Below are 20,052 nucleotides of genomic sequence, written 5' to 3' on the forward strand. Positions count from 1 at the left end.
AAAAAAAAAAGAAAAAAGAAAAGCCATTTAGAAGTAAGGTAGAAATAGCACATATAGAGATCAAAAAGCAAACCTACTTTTCTTTCAGTTTTAATAATACTGTAACCCTTTCCCCCTTGTTCGTAACTTCTTCGGAATTTTATTATCTTCCTATTGTGAAGGGAAATAAAAGCTGAATATCCACAAGAGTTGGAGAATCTATTCATTAGATCTCATCTACACTGTAACAAAACTTCTATACCAACACCTTTTAAAATGAAAAGAAAATTTTCCCTTAACTCATGAGATTTGCTTTCAGATTAGCAAATATGATCTGAAGTATATTATTCCATATGCTGTTTTTTCTGACAGTTATATTCTCACACTAATTTTGCATGGATGGATTTTTGCTTGCTGCTTGTGTGTAATGCATGGTATAGACTTATAAAAGGAAGAGCACTCCTCATACAGTCAAGATCTGGCATGTTGTTATTTTCTGAATAATGAATTTTTCTAAAAAAGTAACTGCTTTAACATTTGGAAAACTTACTAGAAATATTCTTGGGTATTGAATTAATTGCATGTGCTGATGTTCTGCTGCTGCTTTGGCTGATGAATTGAACGCTTTCTATGTCTCAGATTTGAAAGATAGATTGGGAAATTTTTCATATTACAAAATACTTTTTTATTTGTCTTTTACCACTTAGGGAGGTGTGAATACCAGTGTCAGACATGGTGGCATTTATGTGAAAGCTGTTATTCCCAAGGGAGCAGCAGAGTCCGATGGCAGAATTCACAAAGGTAGAGTGTGTGTATGGGAATTACATATAGGATTATCACTTCAACAAATAAAGAAGAAATTGGAAAGTTGATACAGACGTTCAAATTATTCATAATATGAAATTAGAACATATCAATTATTTTAAGACTATGGCATTAAAAATCTCCTTGATATAATTGCAAAAATAAATTTGTTTTTGGAGTATAATTGCTTTACAGTGTTGTGTTAGTTTCTGCTGTAGAACAAAGTGAATCAGCTACATGTATACATATATCCCCTCCCTCTTGAGCCTCCCTCCCACCCCCGCCCGTATCCCACCCCTCTAGGTCATCACATAGCACCGAGCTGAGCTCCCTGTGCTATACGGAGCTATAGCAGCAGCTTCCCACTAGCTATCTGTTTTACACATGGTAGTGTATATATGTCAGTGCTACTCTCTCAATTCGTCCCACCCTCCCCTCCCCACGCTGTGTCCATAAGTCTGCTCTCAACCTCTGTGTCTCTTTTCCTGTCCTGCAAATAGGTTCATCAGTACCATTTTTCTAGATTCCATATATATGTGTTAATATATGATATTTGTTTTTCTCTTTCTGACTTACTTCACTCTGTATGACAGACTGACTCTAGGTCCATCCACATCACTACAAATGACCCAGTTTCGTTCCTTTTTATGGCTGAGTAATATTCCTCTGGATATATGTACCACATCTTCTTTATCCATTCATCCGTCAATGGACATTTAGCTTGCTTCCATGTCCTGGCTGTTGTAAATAGTTCTGCAGTGAACATTGGGGTACATGTATCTTTCTGAATTATGTTTTTGTCAGGGTATATGCCCAGTAGTGGGATTGCTGGGTCATATAGTAGTTTTATTTTTAGTTTTTGGTTTTTGTTGGGGTTTTTTTTTTAACATCTTTATAGGAGTATAATTGCTTTACAGTGGCGTGTTAGTTTTTGCTGTATAACAAAGTGAATCAGCTATACGTATACTTATATCCCCATATCCCCTCCCTCTTGCATCTCCCTCCCACTCTCCCTATCCCACCCCCCTAGGTGGTCACAAAGCACTGAGCTGATCTCCCTGTGCTATGTGGCTGCTTCCCACTAGCTATCTGTTTTATATTTGGTAGTGTATATGTGTCCATGCTGCTCTCTCACTTCGTCCCAGCTTACCCTTCCCCCTCCCCATGTCCTCAAGTCCATTCTCTATGTCTGCGTCTTTATTCCTGTCCTGCCCCTAGGTTCTTCAGAACCTTTTTTTGTTTTTTAGATTCCATTATATAGGTCCATCCACCTCACTACTAATAACTCAATTTTTTTTCTTTTTATAGCTGAGTAATAGTCCACTGTATATATGTGCCACATCTTCTTTACACCTTCATCTGTTGATGGACACTTAGGTTGCTTCCAGGTCCTGGCTATTGTAAATAGAGCTGCAGTGAACATGGTGGTACATGACTTTTTGCATTATGGTTTTCTCAGGGTATATGCCCAGTAGTGGGATTGCTGGGTCATATGGTAGTTCTATTTTTGTTTTTTAAGGAATGTCCATACTGTTCTCCAAAGCAGCTGTACCAACGACATTCCCACCAACAGTACAAGAGGGTTCCCTTTTCTCCACACCCTCTCCAGCATTTAATGCTTATAGATTTTTTGTTGATGGCTATTCTGACCATTGTAAGGTGATACCTCATTGTGGTTTTGATTTTCATTTCTCTAATAATTAGTGATGTTGAGCATCTTTTCATGTGTTTGTTGGCAATCTGTGTGTCTTCTTTGGACAAATGTCTGTTTAGGTCTTCTGCGCATTTTTGGATTGGGTTCTTTGTTTTTTTGATGTTGAGCTGCATGAACTGCTTGTATATTTTGGAGATTAATCCTTTGTCAGTTGCTTTGTTTGCAAATATTTTCTCCCATTCTGAGGGTTGTCTTTTGGTCTTGTTTATGGTTTCCTTTGCTGTGCAAAAGCTTTTATATTTAATTAGGTCCCACTTATTTATTTTTGTTTTTATTTTCGTTACTCTAGGAGGTGGGCCAAAAACTTTTATTTTAAGCTTATTCTCTCGTATCAGAAAATATCTCAACAGTGTTTTAGTTCATGTTTTGTATTGATACTTTCTAAGAAGCAAATTGCCAGAGATTGCAATGCAAAAGGGATAGTGCCCTTGCAAAAACACTGACATCTGCATTTCTAATAAGAACTAACTAGGTTTGTTCTCTCCAGTCTCTCTACATTTGTAGTTCAGTTTATCTTTTTTCCCTAATTTAAAATGATTTTATAATATATACAATATCCTGTTCTAAAATGATTAGCCATAGAATTGAGAAAGGAATTAAGTACATGTTAAAGAAACTCTGTGACACAGTTTTGTCCAGAATTTGTCTGAGTCTCTCCTCAAGCAAATTAGTACAAAACAAGACCATAAGGTATTAAAGAACATGTAGAATCTTTATTTTATGATTTGCTTCTTTAAACATTACTGCCTAATTTGTAGGTGATCGTGTCCTAGCTGTCAATGGAGTTAGTCTGGAAGGAGCTACTCATAAGCAAGCTGTGGAGACACTGAGAAATACAGGACAGGTAATAGATCATTATACCAACCTTTTCTAGATACCATAAAACATCATAATGTGTGAATAATACCAATTTCGCTGAGATCTCCAAATTTATTAGTCAGGAAACAAAGCCTGATTCGTGTAAACATGCTTGTATTTTTCCCTCCAAACTGGGAAGCAAGTATTATGATGAGAATTTTTATTTAGGAAGCTGGCTTTCTCTATCACATTTAGCCCTTATATTAACAGAGCTCTGACAGGAAGAAGGAAGCAGATTGCATTAAAATTTTTTTCATAAACATCTACAAGTATCTAGTGATTTTCACTTCTAGTTATTTCAACCCAGAGGCTAAATTCACATTGGTCTAATACATTTTTAGTCAGGGAGTTTACCAAATTATTTTTAAAGGTCTTTATATTGTTAGGTTAGTGGTGATTTTATTTTAGTACCTGAATTTTCTATAACATGTTTATATTATTTTTATAATAGAATTTTTTTCTTTCTAATAGTTTATCTTTTTATACAGTTTTCAAAACGTTGATTTTGAAATTTTCATTCCGTTGCTTTTTCCCTCTATTTTTTTCTCCCTCTACTTTTATTTTGGTAGACCAGGTAGTTACTTTAAATGATTTTATACCATCAACTATACAAAGTCCTGAAAACTTACCTACTTTCTTATAAAACTTTCTTCTTAGTTAATGAAGTACTGTTCTATTTGTCCAGGTGGTTCATCTGTTGTTAGAAAAGGGACAGTCTCCAGCATCCAAAGAACATGTCCCTGTAACCCCACAGTGTACCCTCTCAGATCCAGATGCCCAAGGTCAAGCCCCGGAAAAAATGATGAAGAAAATGACTCACGTCAAAGACTACAGCTTTGTCACTGAAGGTCAGACCTTGGGAGACTGTCACCTCACATTAAACTTATTCCTGGATTATTTAAAATTTGATTTTTACATGTTGGATCACAATTCATACCTGGGTCTCTTTATTTATTCTTGTCAAGTGTAAATAATAATCTGATGCAGCACTATACTAAATTTTAAAAAAAAAGACACGTTTGTAGCTGTTGAAGTCTGAAAGGCTTTGGATAATGAAATCATGCATGAAGCAAATTATGCTCACTTAATAGTGCCTTAAATAGTTGTCAAATTCAAAATAAAATTTGTAAAGGAAAAAGATAAATATAAATAATTGCTGAGAATGGCTTCAAACCCATATGAAACCTTGAGTCTTACATTTTTAATATTTCTGTTTAACTGTATGGATTGTGAAGCTAAGCCTGGGCAGAAATTCACTAACAGTTCCCAGATCCTGGTTTTTCTTACAAACTTTGCTAGCCTTTGGACATACCACTAATTGGAAGTAAAATCAGGAAATTAAGACTGATGTGGTAGTGAGTTTTTCATAAGGCTAAATGTGTTCATAATACAGAAGTGCCTTCTGAGTCCATCTATCTTCCTTTTGAGGTTATAAATGTCCTTTACTTTATAAATGGTCGTGGTGGTATATAGTCATTTTTTTGTCTTTATTTTAAATTTTTCTTTGACTATACAAATGTTAACAACTCTGAATTATTCTCCAAAATAAAAAGAAAATATTAGCCCAAGCTATATTATTTTTCCTGATTATGAAAATAAAATTAGTGTATCCACATAATCTCACTGCCTTACGTTCTTTATTTCTTCCATTACTTTCTCTAAATATGTTTTTCATGCTTTCCGGGTTATTGTTCTTTTAATTTCTTTTGTTGATGAGAATTTTATCACAATGCTTTGCAGTTTTCTGGATTAAATCGTACCTCACCTAAATATTAGAAGGTCACCTCACTTGCCCTTAACCCTTCTCTATCATCTGTTTTGCTCTTCTTACCATCTCTTTCCCATTGTATACCTGAATTTCTCTTATTCTTCTCCTTTCTTGTTTTTTTCCCTCTTTTTCTCTGTCATTGTACAGTTTTATAAAGCATATGGAATTAAAACATAGTTTCATTTTCAGAACCCTTATTTCAGAACCCACTTTTCTGTTCAAACAGCGTATTAGTTCATGCAGCTTAAGTTTTCTTAATAATAGAGAGTGTGAAATCGGATATAGAATAAGCATACAATAATTGCACATAAAGCTCTAAATATGGTGGAAATGGGCTTTTTAAAATGTATGTAAAAGTATATATGTTTATATGTTCATATGTATACACAGCCTGTTAAGAATATTTACTTTCTTTTATATTTTTTTTCTCCAGAGAATACATTTGAGGTGAAATTGTTTAAAAATAGCTCAGGCCTAGGGTTCAGTTTTTCTCGAGAAGATAATCTTATACCTGAGCAAATGAACATCAGCATAGTAAGGGTTAAAAAGCTGTTTCCGGGACAGCCAGCAGCAGAAAGTGGACAAATTGCTGTGGGAGATGTTATCTTGAAAGTGAATGGAGCCTCTCTGAAAGGACTGTCTCAGCAGGTGAGCCCCCAGCATGTGGAGTGCAGCATTTTTAATGAGTTGGATTGGCTTTTTAGAATGATTTCATAATGCTAGTTTAACTGTATCTTCATTTCTCACTCATGGTACCCACAGGAAGTCATATCTGCTCTCAGGGGAACATCTCCAGAAGTATCCTTGCTTCTCTGCAGACCACCACCTGGTGTGCTACCAGAAATTGAACCTGCTCCTTTGGTGAGACTTAGGAAAAGTAATTTCTATATTTACAGAGTATCAATTGAATGATTAATTCAGTTGTAGTGGTTTCATCATAGTTTGATCTCCTGGGTTTCATCCTAGTTACTTCTTTAGCTAGGAGTATTATCTTGTGTGGGTCACATAATCTCTGAGTGTAATCTATGTTTGTAATATAAAGTAATTTAGTTCACTTTCTCTTCTCTCCCTTCCAATTCTAAGATTCTAGGATTTTAGGAATTTATTTTCCAAACATAAATAGAAAAAGACATAAAACAATGGTTACAAAAACCTTTTGTCCATTTCTTCATTGAACCAGATTTGGAAATGTAATCCTCATTCTGAGCTAGTTTAGATGAAAATGAGAATTATTTAAGATTTTTTTGCCTTAACTTTTTTTTTTTTTTTTTTTTTTTTTTTTTTTTTTTTGGCGGTACACAGGCCTCTCACTGTTGTGGCCTCTCCTGTTGCGGAGCACAGGCTCCGGACGCGCAGGCTCAGCGGCCATGGCTCACGGGCCCAGCCGCTCCGCGGCATGTGGGATCTTCCCGGACCGGGGCACGAACCCGTGTCCCCTGCATCGGCAGGCGGACTCTGAACCACTGCGCCACCAGGGAAGCCCTGCCTTAACTTTTAATACTAGAAATCACATAGTAGGCAATATGTTTGTCCATTTCCTTTCTTATGTTAAGGAATAGCTAAAGGATCCAAAATCTATTGTTTTTTTGGTTTGTTTTTTTTGTTTTTTTGTGGTATGCGGGCCTCTCACCACTGTGGCCTCTCCCGTTGCGGAGCATAGGCTCCGGACGCGCAGGCCCAGCGGCCATGGCCCACAGGCCCAGCTGCTCCGTGGCATGTGGGATCTTCCCAGACCAGGGCACAAACCCATATCCCCTGCATCAGCAGGCGGACTCTCAACCACTGCGCCACCAGGAAAGCCCCCAAAATCTATTTTGATGGTTATTTATACATTGCATACTGATAGGTGGGAATCCATACATAGATGAATAATAATCTAATTGAAAGACAGCCTCTGGCCTGTCTGCTTAAAATAGTGCTCCGTTACCAATGAACATGATCCCTGTGTGTGAAAGGCCGGAGTGTCTGGGCCCAGAAACTTTAACCCTTATATCTGGGAGAAGGAGGGAGTATTATAAGGACATTAACAGGAAAGTAACATTTCCATAAGGTGCATTATAAATAGCATTTTAAGAGACTACATTGATTTGGGGAACCAGATAGGAAGAACTGATTGGAAATTTCTTGAGTATGTGAATTGATACAATCTTTCTGGAAAGCAATGTGGAAATATTTAACAAGGCCTTTAAAAACATCTTACTTGCTGAATATAGAAAATTCTATTTCTGTTACAGGAAATTACAAGGAAATAATGAGAAACTCAGGTGAAAATCTACATACAAAGAAGTTCTAGATTTCTATTTATAGTGAAAAGCTAGAAACAACTCTATCCAATAAAAGAATTCTGAAATAAATTGAAGCTATAGCCATCTGTAAGATTATTATACGGTTTATGCAGTTGTTTTCAAAGCATATTTAAGGACCTCAGAAGATCCTCATGGTAGAAACCTAAATTTTGAAAGCAGGATACAAAGTATGATATTAATATATACTGTAACTCTAATTATGAATGAAAGTATAAGTTGTACAATATTAACAGTTGTTACTTTTACATATGATTTTTTCTCTAATGAGCATAAATTACTCTTGTTATCAAAAAAATGAATTGAATATTTTAATAGGAAGTGCTTATGTTTAACAAGTTCATTTTCAACCAAATGAAAATATAAGTTAATATAAGTTGTCACACTCTGATCTCTTTAAATGTGTCCATTACAGACCCCACTGCACTCTCCAGCACAAGTACCTCCGAACAACAGTAAAGACCCTCTTCAGACAGCATGTGTGGAGCAAGGCACCAACTCAGATGAAAATGAAATGTCTGACAAAAGCAAGAAACCATGCACGTCCCCATCCAGGAGAGACAGTTATAGTGACAGTAGTGGGAGTGGAGAAGATGACTTAGTGAAAGCTCCGGCAAAGATACCAAATATGAGCTGGAGTTCAGCTTTGCATCAGACTCTAAGCAACATGGTGTCACAGGCACAAAGTCAACACGACGCACTCATGAGTCAAGAAAATACCATTTGTACCATGTTTTACTATCCTCAGAAAACACCTAATAAACCAGAACTTGAGGACAGGTATTGTCAATATTATGTGTAGCCCTCAAAGCAGCTGGTTGGTGTTAGTAACAAGAGCAACCACCTCCATTTCTCTAAGAATGAAATGTGTCTATCTGTGAACCTCACAATCGTTAGGCAGAAGGTGACTCTATTGGATATCTAGCTATTGTGTCTGACAGTTTTAGTTAGCACACTCTCTACCCATTTGACCTGAGCCTTGCTGCTCTTTTGAGCATATTTACTAGTAATTAAGAAAGTTTTTGGTAGTTCACCATCATTCGTGTTACTTATCAGAAGGAGAACAGACCTATTTTGATAGTGATGGGATAGAAGAGTAAGGAGTAGACATATAAAGGGAAGTGGTAGGGAGGAAGTGGGTAGAGAGTTTGCAAAAGGTAGGACATAAAAGAGTACTGAAGAGGGGGACAGAAGAAATGATAGAAAGCATAGAGGAATACAAAGGGAAAGACAACATCTGTACCTATGAGAGTTATTCAGACATTTTATGGTTTAGCTACAACTTTGGATATATTCAGGTCCAACTATATGTTCAAGGTTTTTTTTTGTTTTTTTCCTGTTGTGTCATCCAAAATAACTACAAGAATAAGACTTACTCTTCTCTTATTTCTTCCCTTTTCTTGTGTTGAAACACACATTAGCCTTCTAATAACATTAGCTTCAGCCTTGAATTAACAACTAGGAGTCAAAAGTATTACTTATTTAACTTTTCTTACTGATTTATGCAGCTTAAAGAGGTAAACAGAGAATAAGAATCAGTAATGTTAGCATAGAACAGATGTGAAATAAATTCATAGTCCAGAATCAGACAAAAAGTAGCTTAGGATCTCAATAAAAAGCAAACATAAATATTTGTTGAGCATTTTCTGTTTGTGGCAAAAACTTACTATATTGACATTGCATTGTGTTTGAAAGTAGTCTTACTTTGTCACTGTAGTAATCCTTCCCCTCGACTACCCGATGTAACTTCTGGGCAGAGTTGTCAATCTCAGTCAGAATCTGCTTCCACTAATGCAATGGATAAATATCACATATGTCACACTTCTGAGCCAACTAGACAGGAAAGCTTGACGTCTTTGAAAAATGACTTGGAAAACCACCTTGAAGACTTTGAACTGGTGAGTTATTTCCTTTGTATGAAGAAAATTCCATATTTTCTCAAGTAAAATGTAGTCCTCCGCAGTTTCCCTTTAGGGAAAATGCTGTCTTTTAGATTAGCCTCGTATCTATGTCCAGTAAATAGATAACATATCTGGCTGGTATGTTTCTCTGCTGAGAATTAGGGAAAAAGGCAAAAAGACCTGGGTACAAATCCTGACTCTACCACTGACTTGCTGCAGTTTGGCAGGCGCCTATGGACAAATTACTTAATCCTCTGAGTCTTAGTAGTTTTTTTTTTTTTTTTTTTTTTTTTAACATCTTTATTGGAGTATAATTGTTTTACAATAGTGTGTTAGTTTTCCCTCTACAACAAACTAAATCAGTTATACATACACACATGCTCCCACATCTCCTCCCTCTTGCATCACCCTCTCTCCCACCCTCCCTATCCCACCCCCCCAGGCGGTCACAAAGCACAGAGGTGATCTCCCTGTGCTATGCAGCAGCTTCCCACCAGCTATCTAATTTACATTTGATAGTGTATATATGACCCTGCCACTCCCCCACTTCGTCACAGCCCACCCCTCGAGTCTTAGTAGTTTTAGCTCTAAAATGAGACTAGTAACCTCATAGTATTGTGGTGAGGATTAAATGAAATAACATGTAGAGCAGCTAGCACAGTACCTGTTATTTCCCACATTCTGATGAATTACCTGTTTACTTTTTAATCAAGTTTGAATGTAATTTTATTCTCCTCCACACTGTTTTATGGGTGCCTAAATGGAATCCTTTTCTTTACTAATAGCCCTAGAACTTCTAAAGCTACAAATTCAGTTTGGAAGCCAAATTTCCAAGAATAATAGACTTAACACTGATTCGAAATCACCCTTTTTCAATACTGGGTTTTTTTTGTTACCTAAGTAATAAATATTTATTATAGGAAAATTAGAAAACAAAGATTAAAACCACCTATAATCTCACCACTCAAAAACCATAAACATTTTGGAGTTAATCTTTCCAGATACTTCATTTTCCTATAATTGCGTGCGTGTGTGTGTGTGTGTGTGTGTGTGTGTGTAGCATCTACATCTTCAATTTCATTCTCAGCAACAGAGTGAAAATAATCTTTGAATGATTTCCTTAGAAGTCTGTCATCATACCTGTAAGCTGTAAGCAACCTTGTCTCAATTGAAATCTTAAAAAAAAAAAAAAAAAAAAAAAATATATATATATATATATATATATATATATATATAGTATATATATATATACAACTAAATTCAGTTGTGATATATAGTCACCCAGGCTTCATATTTTTACCCCCCAAAAAACTTTCTTTTGTTGCTCTTGGCATGGGTGTTTGTCCCTGTTTGTTCTGAAAATACAAGAATTGAAGCATGAGTAAGTTCTGTCTCAGCTATGTCTAGACAAGCACATAATGTTGAATTTAAACTCAACTCTTACAAGGGCAGGGAGGCATTTTCTAGAATTGGACATACCTGGTTTCTTCACTTGGACAAGTTAAGTAACCTTTTAAGGTTTAGTGTCCTCCTGTGTTAATCAATGGAAATAATATTTGTTTTTCTCTTTGCCTTTACAGCAAAATAGACAACCTAAAAGAATCACTGTTTTCTTTCCTTAGGAGATAGAACTCCACATTACCCTAATTAAGTCGGAAAAAGGAAGCCTGGGTTTTACAGTAACCAAAGGCAATCAGAGTATTGGTTGTTATGTTCATGATGTCATTCAGGATCCAGCCAAAAGTGATGGAAGGCTAAGACCTGGGGACCGGCTCATAAAGGTAAGACATTTAAGCAGACTCTATTTGTGCAAATGTGGCCAAAGATCAATCCAGGGCTGCAGAAGGAAAAGCAAGAAGGTTGAGTTAATATAATCCTCTTATTTCACTGCTTGGTTTATGTTTTCCTTCTCCACCTCTTAAAAGTAAAAGCCTTTATGTAGTAATAATTTGGAAAATGCTCAATCTCAGTTAAGGCATTAAACAAGCTATCTTGGGTCTCGGGGAGAGAAAGTTTCTTAAATTGCTATAAGAATAAATTTTCTGTATTAGCAAAGTAATGACATTTGTTAGGTATTTTACATTATTATTTCATTTATAATTACTTGGCCATTGTGTTCATGATTTCCACAGTAGAGGGGATTACCAATAAACTAGAGACCACTCTTTATTGTGAATCTCCTACTGGCTAAAATAAATTATATAAAAAGTTAGGGAAATTACTGTATTTTGTTGGCAACTTCTGCATTCCAGTAATTGTAATCCTACTTTGCCCCATTCTCATTTTTATAGGTTAATGATACAGATGTTACAAAAATGACTCACACAGATGCAGTGAATCTACTCCGAGCTGCACCCAAGACAGTCAGATTAGTTCTTGGCCGAGTTCTAGAATTACCCAGGATGCTAGTGCTGCCTGATTTGCTACCTGACATTACATTTACATGCAACAAAGAGGAGCTGGGTAATGCAAATTCAAGCTTTGTGCAGTGTGATTTTTCTTGACTAGATTAAGAGTAAGTACTGTGAAGACTAAGGAAACAAATATTTTTCTGTTCCCTGAAGGTTTTTCCTTATCTGGAGGTCACGACAGCCTTCATCAAGTGGTATATGTTAGTGATATCAATCCGAGGTCAGTTGCAGCCACTGAGGGTAATCTCCAGCTCTTAGACATCATCCACTATGTGAACGGAGTCAGCACACATGGAATGACTTTGGAAGAAGCTAAGAGAGCATTAGACATGTCACTTCCTTCAGTGGTGCTGAAAGCAACAAGGTACTCTACAATTATTCACGGATTTTGTGTGTGTGTGCACATGCATTTCAGGCCATTAAAAGATACTAGGTTTTGTTAAAGATATCCTGAATTAGTAATTCACAGACTAAGTGAATGGGGGTTAGTAATTTATGTGTTTCCTTCATAGTAGTCAAATGTCTGTGTCAGTTTTCATGCCTCACACCTGCATCCCACACTATCCAGAGCAATCCTCAAACAGGTCTCACCAATCACCATAGTAAAGCAAGGGCTGTGTGCTGATTGCCTTGGACCTAAATTAAGACCAGCCCTGATGAGGAAAAGGGGTAAGAATATATTGACTAGCCCAGACCAGTCCTGGCTGATTCCCAGAGCTGGGACATGGTGAGTCCTACCTGACCCTCATGTCTACAACCAATGGGGCATAGACTATCACATTCACTATACCTCATGACAATTTCATGTTATAAAAAATGCTAATAGCAACTTTTCTTTCACTTAATAATGGAAATAAATTGAAAAAAAAAATATGTATTCGTTTCTTTTTTTAATGTTTATTTATTTGGCTGCATCGGGTCTTCATTGCGGCATGTGAGATCTTTTTGTTGTGGCGCTCGTTGAGGTGCTCATTGCGGTGCATGGTCTCTTAGTTGCGGCGCGCAGGCGTCTCTAGTTGTGGCATGCGGGTTTTCTCTTCTCTTGTTGTGCAGGCTCCAGGGTGTGTGGGCTCTGTAGTTTGCAGCAGGTGGGCTTTCTAGTTGAGGTGTGCGAGCTCGGTAGTTGTGGCACAGGGGCATGTGGGATCTTAATTCCCCAACCTGTGATTGAACCCGTGTCACCTGCACTGGAAGGTGGATTCTTTACCACTTGACCACAGGGAAGTCCCTATGTATTAGTTTCTTACTACTATTAAATTACTACAAATTCTTTGTGCTAAAATCAAAGTGTTGGCAAGCTCCCTTCCACAGGCTGCAGGAGAAAACCCATTTCCTTGCTTTTCCAACTTTTAGACATTGCCCATATTCCTTGGCTCATAGCCCTTTGCCATCTTTTTTTTTTTTTTTGCGGTATGCGGGCCTCTCACTGTTGTGGCCTCTCCCGTTGCGGAGCACAGGCTCCGGACGCGCAGGCCTAGCGGCCATGGCTCACGGGCTTAGTTGCTCCGCGGCATGTGGGATCTTCCCGGACCAGGGCACGAACCCGTGTCTCCTGCATCGGCAGGCGGATTCTCAACCACTGCACCACCAGGGAAGCCCCTTTGCCATCTTTAAAGCCAGCAATCACAGCACTCTTTGCTTTGGTCGTCACATCTGACATAAGACTACGTAGGTAGAGTCCTACATAGGTAGGACTCTGACACTCCTACCTCTCTGTTTAACTTATAAAGACCCCTGTGATTACATTGGGCCCAGCCAGATAATCCAGAATAATCTCCTCATCTCTAGATCCTTAATTTACTCACATCTGCAAAATTCCTTTTGCCATGCAAGGTAACATATTCAAAGGTTCTGGGGATTATAATGCAGACATCTTTGGGAGGCCATTACTCTGCCTGCCACATGTTCATGAACCCAGGCTTTCTAGATTACAGTCTTATGTTACATAAGAGAAAACTTCACATTTGTATCTGCAATACATGGTGAGTTTTATATAGTATGTCTTCCAAAATATAGAAACTGTTAATTAAATCATTTGATCATAAATCCATTTTTCCTTCTGAACCTTTAAGTTAGATTGTGTATTTTTTCCCTTGAACATAACCCCTGACCGGTTTTCTTCAGTATTTCTAAAAATTAGATTGGCATACAGTTATTTTCATAGGTGTACCTGAATGTTAATTAGTGGAGGAGGAAAGTGTTCAAACAACCTGGAAAATGTTTTTATGAACACATTTCTGCTAACCATAGATCTAGATGAATTTTTTGCCTTCAAATTACTAGAGCACCCCTTACCCTAGGTCTAAAATCAGTTTCTTTTCTCTTTCTACTTTTATCTTTGCTGGCGTCACTAAAGATACAGTAGTAGCAATCATAGTTACCTTACCCTTCATTCTTCTTCCAGCTCTCTCTCCTCTGTTGTTTTATTTCTGCCCTCTTTTAAGTCCACAGTGGGGCTTCCCTGGTGGCACAGCGGTTAAGAATCTGCCTGCCAATGCAGGGCACACATGTTCGAGCCCTGGTCCGGGAAGGTCCCACATGCCACGGAGCAACTGAGCCCGCAAGCCACAACTACTGAGCCTGTGCTCTAGAGCCCGCAGGCCACAACTGCTGAGCCTGTGTGCCGCAGCTACCGAAGCCTGTGTGCCTACAGCCCATGCTCCGCAATGAGAGAAGCCACCGCAATGAGAAGCCCACGCACCACAAGGAAGAGTAGCTCACACTCGCAGCAGTTAGAGAAAGCCCACACGCAGCAACAAAGACCTAACGCAGCCAAAAATAAAATAAATAAATTTATTTAAAAATTAAAGAAATAATAAAGTCCACAGGGTAACAGTAATGGAAGGTTGTATACTTGTGGTAATTATCTGTTAAGAGCTGTAAAGTGTCTGTAATTTTACCCTATTTGCAAGCTACTAAACTAGCCAGTTATTGTTTTATGAATGCTGGTAGAAGATATGAAACTCCTGTATCAGAAACAAAAGACCTTATTACTAAAGGCACAGCAAGCAGCATGAGCATGGTATTGGTGTCAGTTCCCATGTCCTCCAAGTCCCATGGAGATGACATATGTGGGCCCAGTGGGTTTCTGTACATGCAGTGGGTTATAGTATAGGAGAAGAGTACTGTGAGAAGAGCCAGGGAACCCACCACTTTATGGCAGCCTGTAAGAAAGCTTGCATTTTGTTTGGGGAGAGAGATTACATAGTTCCTCAAGCTTGCTCACTGTGAACATAGCCTTGAGAATTGGTCCAGATAAAAAGTGGTTAGAGCCTTTCATTTCTAATGTACCCAGCAAGAACATACAGGGATGCTTAGGACCCATGGCTGATGGCCTCTCCCAACACTGTAAACCTTAGGCAACCTCCCTTTTCTTTCAAGTATTAGCAACAATAAAATCACATTCTAATCCTCTTCCCAGGTGCTGTCTCTTGACTTTTTCATGTTGGGTGGTACTATTCTTATAATGCTTTGAACATATGTATTTTGTCTAGATTTTCACTTTAAGTAATTCCAAAGAAAAACACTATCAGGGGCTTTAGATAGGCAAAACTTAGTGATCTGTGACTTCTGAGTGTAGTTATCTTTGAACTATCACCTGAGTGACAGTGAACTAAGTTATTAGATCATGAATATTACCAGTGTTTTAAATGAGAGGGGAAATATGGTGATGTATTGAACTGAAACCCAAGAAAGATTATGTAAAGAAGTGATTCTTAATCTTTTTTCAGTCAAGAATGTCTCCCTCAAGCATGTATAGATGAACCCTGATAAAATTTTGTCTGCAGCTTCAGGAAGTACCTAGACCCCCTGAAGCCCATCTAAAATAAAGCTCCTGAGGCTAAATAGTTAACAGATGGCTTGAAGGATATTTAAACAAACATCTTAAATAATTTACAATTGCATTTTGTTTTGTTTTGTTTTTTTGTAAACAACACAGAGATGGTCATCCAGTGGTTCCCAGTTCTAAGAGGTCTGCTGTTTCAGCTCCAAAGTCAGCCAAAGCCAATGGTAAGGATATAGTCATTTTATGACAGCAAGTAGTTATAGCGAGGTAACTGTTTTTTTTCCCCAAAAGCAAGTTTGGATACTATCACCAAAATGTTTTTATTGCCCTTCCAGACTGTTTTGCAGGATCTGAGTGAAAAAATTACACTTAAAAAAAAGCATCTGTAATATTCTGTGTATAATAGGAAAGAGTAGAGCAGCATGGCATTTAAAGCCAGATAGAACTGAGTTTATACGTCCTGTGTAACCTTAGCAAGTTACTTGATCTGTATCTAAGCCTCTATTTTCTACCAGTAAAATAAGAACATTAATAGTATCTACCTGTTAAGGTTATAATGAGACATAAATACAATAATATACTTACCACAATGATTGTCACATAATAATTTATTCAGACAGTTACTAAATTTTTTCTCTATGCCAGGCAGTGTTCTGGGCATTGTGAATATAGCAATGAGTAAACAAAGTATGTGTCTTATATTCTAGCATAGTAATAGAAATTGTAATCTTAATAGTTGTGGCAGCAAACATTAATTTAATGCTTTTTCTGGACTAAGCATTCTTCTAGGTGCTTAAATCCTCACAGCAACCCTGTGAGACTAGTATTACTATTGTCCTCCTTCATAGAAGGGGAAACCAAGGCACAGAAAAGTTTGATAACTTGCCCAAGCTACAGGGTTAATAAATAGTCAAGCCAGAATTTAAACCTAGGATGTCTGACTCCATGCTCTCATTTACATAATCAGGCTCAGTAAATATAGCTTTTATTGATAGTATTCATATAAGAATGTTAGGTACAGGGGAATGTGGTGGAACTTAAAGGGTATTTGAAATGTAAGTCCAGTACTTCTTAGTATAGTACTTCTTATATAACTAAACTTTTAGGTTATCAGGCAGTAGTATCTAAATACCAAAATAGCTAAAAGAAATCTGCCATTTGCAGTTGTAGTTTGATTATCTTCGTTCTCTGTTGTTATCTGAATGCCTTAGGGGTCCTTGCTGCTTTCTAATAGTTCTGGTTCACATTAGAGTCAAACTACCTCACAGAACAGTCAGGACAGCATTTTTCTAGTGACCTCTGAGAAGACTCCTGTTTGTAACTTTCAAGGCAGAGGAGGGTAGCTGTGCCCTGACCCCCTGTAGAAACTGACTAGTAATCTGTTGTGGTTTTTTTTTTGTTTGTTTTTTGTTTTTTGTTTTTTTTTTTGTGGGCCTCTCACTGTTGTGGCCTCTCCCATTGCGGAGCACAGGCTCCAGACACACAGGCTCAGTGGCCATGGTTCACCGGCCCAGCCGCTCTGGGGCATGTGGGATCTTCCCGGACCGGGGCACGAACCCATGTCCCCTGCATTGGCAGGCGGATTCTCAACCACTGCGCCACCAGGGAAGCCCAGTAATCTGTCTTTATGGGATTCTCTGACCTAATTTCTTTATGAATTCTGAAAATCACATAGTATCAATAATAGGAATTCTCGTGTAGTGATGAAAATGTAAAATGGTACAACCATTTTGGAAAACAGTTTGACAGTTTCTTAAAAACTTAAACATATGCCCACCATATGATCCAGCCGTTCCACTCCTGTTTGTTTACTAAAGAGAAAACAAAGCATATATTCATACACAAAAACTTGTACAGGAATTTTTTAGCAGCTTTCTTTGTAATAACCAAAATCTGAAACCACTCAAATGTCCAAAATCTGTTGAATGAATAACCATTTGTAATATATCCAAGCAACAGAATACTACTCAGCAATAAAAATGAATAGATTGTTGATACATGCAACAGCATAATTAAAATAAAATAGGTATGCTGAATGAAAGAAATCAGACAAAAAAAGAATCCATATTGTATTATTCGATTTATGTGTACAAAAGTGCAAATTAATCTATAGTGACAAAAGGAGGTCAGTGGTTGCCTGGGGACAGAGGGGGAGAGAGGAACAGGGGGAACAGGTGGGAGAGATTACAAATAATAAACTATTGTGCTTTATACTATTCCAGTATGATTCTTTTGAACCAGTGGTTCATTTTTGGTATACTTTTAAATTATTTTTCCTGGTAGTTTAATAAGATCTCTCCTGGAAATAATGAATCTAATTTTTAACTGAATCTAATTAATTAATCTAATTTTTTAATATACGTATTGAATTTTTGTGCTGATGTCTAAGAGTTAAAATCCACATTTGGTTTATAAATATACTAAAAGTCCTTTCCAGTTGTATCCATACTTATTTTCCTGTGTTAAATTGATAGTCTTTGTGAAATGAGATAAAGGGCCTGCTATCTTTCCAGTGACTATATAGTTCAGCACTATATAGTAATGTCTCTTCCATTTAGTTGGGAAAATCTATATTTAGTATCTCACACTAGAAACATTTAGCCCAAACTGAGCTTTTATGCAAACTATTTTCTTTTAAGAAATTGGCTTTGTCCTTGGAATAAACCCTTCTCTAATATTTGATTCCATTTAGTAGATTTTAAGTCACTTTGTGATATGACCTCTCTTAGTGTATTAATAAAAATAAGAACATGCACAGAAATATGGGTTTTCTTTCACTATTTTGTTGTCCCTAATGTGGTTCTGAGTGGCTTATCCTTTTCTTTCTGTTCTTCCTTCAGGTCATCACATTGTGGAGCCTTGTGGCAAACCGGCACTCACACCTAATAACTCATTCTCCAAGGTAAATGAAAAGCCACCTTCGTGTCCTACTTCCTTATTTAAATAAGCAGCTTGTTTGTATTTTGAACCAAACTGATTTCATATTTAAATATTTGTCTTTTTTAGACACATGTATTGATTTTTAGTGAACTAATAGTACTTACTAAGTAACACATAATGAAAAGCCTACACACAAGTAACCCTACATCATCGGGCACACATTCAGCTCTTAAATAGGCTAATTACTTGTATAAATAGCTTTAGTGCTGGGATTTTTTATTAATATGCATAATTCTTTTGGTTGTCTCTTAGATAACCAGAGAGAAAAATGTAATTAAGAGTGGGTTAGGGCTTCCCTGGTGGCGCAGTGGTTGAGAGTCCACCTGACGATGCGGGGGACGCGGGTTTGTGTCCCGGTCTGGGAAGATCGCGGAGCGGCTGGGCCCGTGAGCCATGGCCGCTGAGCCTGTGCATCCGGAGCCTGTGCTCCGCGACGGGAGAGGCCACAGCAGTGAGAGGCCCACGTACAGAAAAAAAAAAAAAAAAAGAGTGGGTTAACATTGACCAGCAGTGACTCTCAAATGACAGATCTCCGCTACTAGTGAGGCAAAACTGTAGTGGCAAAAGAAATAGGCTTACTTGCTTTTTTAAAGACATAGAAAATGCTTTACTACATAAGAAAATGAAAGAACCTAAATCATTTAAGATTATCGCAGGGAAATCTGGAGGTGTTTTAACAAAAATATTTTAATATGTAACTAAATTACACTTTCAAGCTCTTTATTTAAGGCTACATTTATACCCATTTGTTTGGCTAACATTTCTTTTTACATTCTGGCATGTAATATACACAGCTTCCAGCTGGATCTTCATTTCATGGAACTGTTTTATCTCACACATATCTCATGCAATCTATTCTGAACCTCACTACTCAAATATCTTTCCATGTAAAATCCAGAGCTGAGGCATTTCCCTCCTAGTAATCTGAAAATCTTAGCAGCTCGACAAGATTTCTGGAAGTGAGCTGGGTTTAGTGTAGGAGGGGAAAATGAATTAATTGACCAGAAGTCCCAAATTTTATGCCTTTCATTTCACTGTTATCTCAAACTTGTGACATGGTTTAGCATGTCTTGAAAAGATATTGCAACAGAAGAATTATAAGGCAGAAATGATTGGGACACAAAAATAAAAATTTCTTGGTGTCTGTATGTTTGTAGATTGAGATATAGCTACACATTTTGTTAGATTTATTCAGAAAGTCTCCAATTTCACATAGCTGAAGTAACTGAATTTGCATGTGTTTCTAGTGTTAGTCATGCTATATAGTGCTTATTTTCTTTGTAAATATCACCATGTTGTTGAAGGGGAGAAAAAGTAGAGTTTCTGTTTAAATTAACATAAAACCCTAGAAATTAGACGCAAGAGGGAGGAGATGGGGGATGTATGTATATGTATAGCTGATTCACTTTGTTATACAGCAGAAACTAACACACCATTGTAAAGCAATTATACTCCAATAAGGATGTTAAAAAGAAAAAAAAATAATTAGAACTTTTGTTATTCGTGATTGCAAACATTTTTTGTTGGAGTTAAAAAATCTTCCACAAAGTCTCCCAAACGATATTCTGTCCTTGAATACTAATGTCT

The 20,052-nt window shown here is 37.3% G+C and overlaps 1 protein-coding gene across 12 annotated transcripts in view; it reads left to right on the forward strand.

The window, feature by feature from the left end:
- The window catches only part of PTPN13 (protein tyrosine phosphatase non-receptor type 13), a 209,904-nt gene that overhangs the window by 154,906 nt on the left and 34,946 nt on the right, over nt 1-20,052 (forward strand). For all 12 annotated transcript variants that reach the window (XM_059066385.2, XM_067036014.1, XM_059066378.2 and 9 more), the window contains 12 exons: nt 687-780; nt 3,256-3,341; nt 4,041-4,203; nt 5,557-5,771; nt 5,886-5,984; nt 7,842-8,206; nt 9,144-9,324; nt 10,950-11,108; nt 11,619-11,790; nt 11,892-12,102; nt 15,679-15,749; nt 18,366-18,427. In XM_059066385.2, the coding sequence (XP_058922368.1) occupies nt 687-780; nt 3,256-3,341; nt 4,041-4,203; nt 5,557-5,771; nt 5,886-5,984; nt 7,842-8,206; nt 9,144-9,324; nt 10,950-11,108; nt 11,619-11,790; nt 11,892-12,102; nt 15,679-15,749; nt 18,366-18,427 (1,878 nt within the window). The remainder of the gene's footprint in view (nt 1-686; nt 781-3,255; nt 3,342-4,040; nt 4,204-5,556; nt 5,772-5,885; nt 5,985-7,841; nt 8,207-9,143; nt 9,325-10,949; nt 11,109-11,618; nt 11,791-11,891; nt 12,103-15,678; nt 15,750-18,365; nt 18,428-20,052) is intronic.

The sequence above is a fragment of the Kogia breviceps genome, chromosome 6, assembly GCF_026419965.1.
Source record: "Kogia breviceps isolate mKogBre1 chromosome 6, mKogBre1 haplotype 1, whole genome shotgun sequence".
Classification (NCBI taxonomy): Eukaryota; Metazoa; Chordata; class Mammalia; order Artiodactyla; family Physeteridae; genus Kogia; species Kogia breviceps.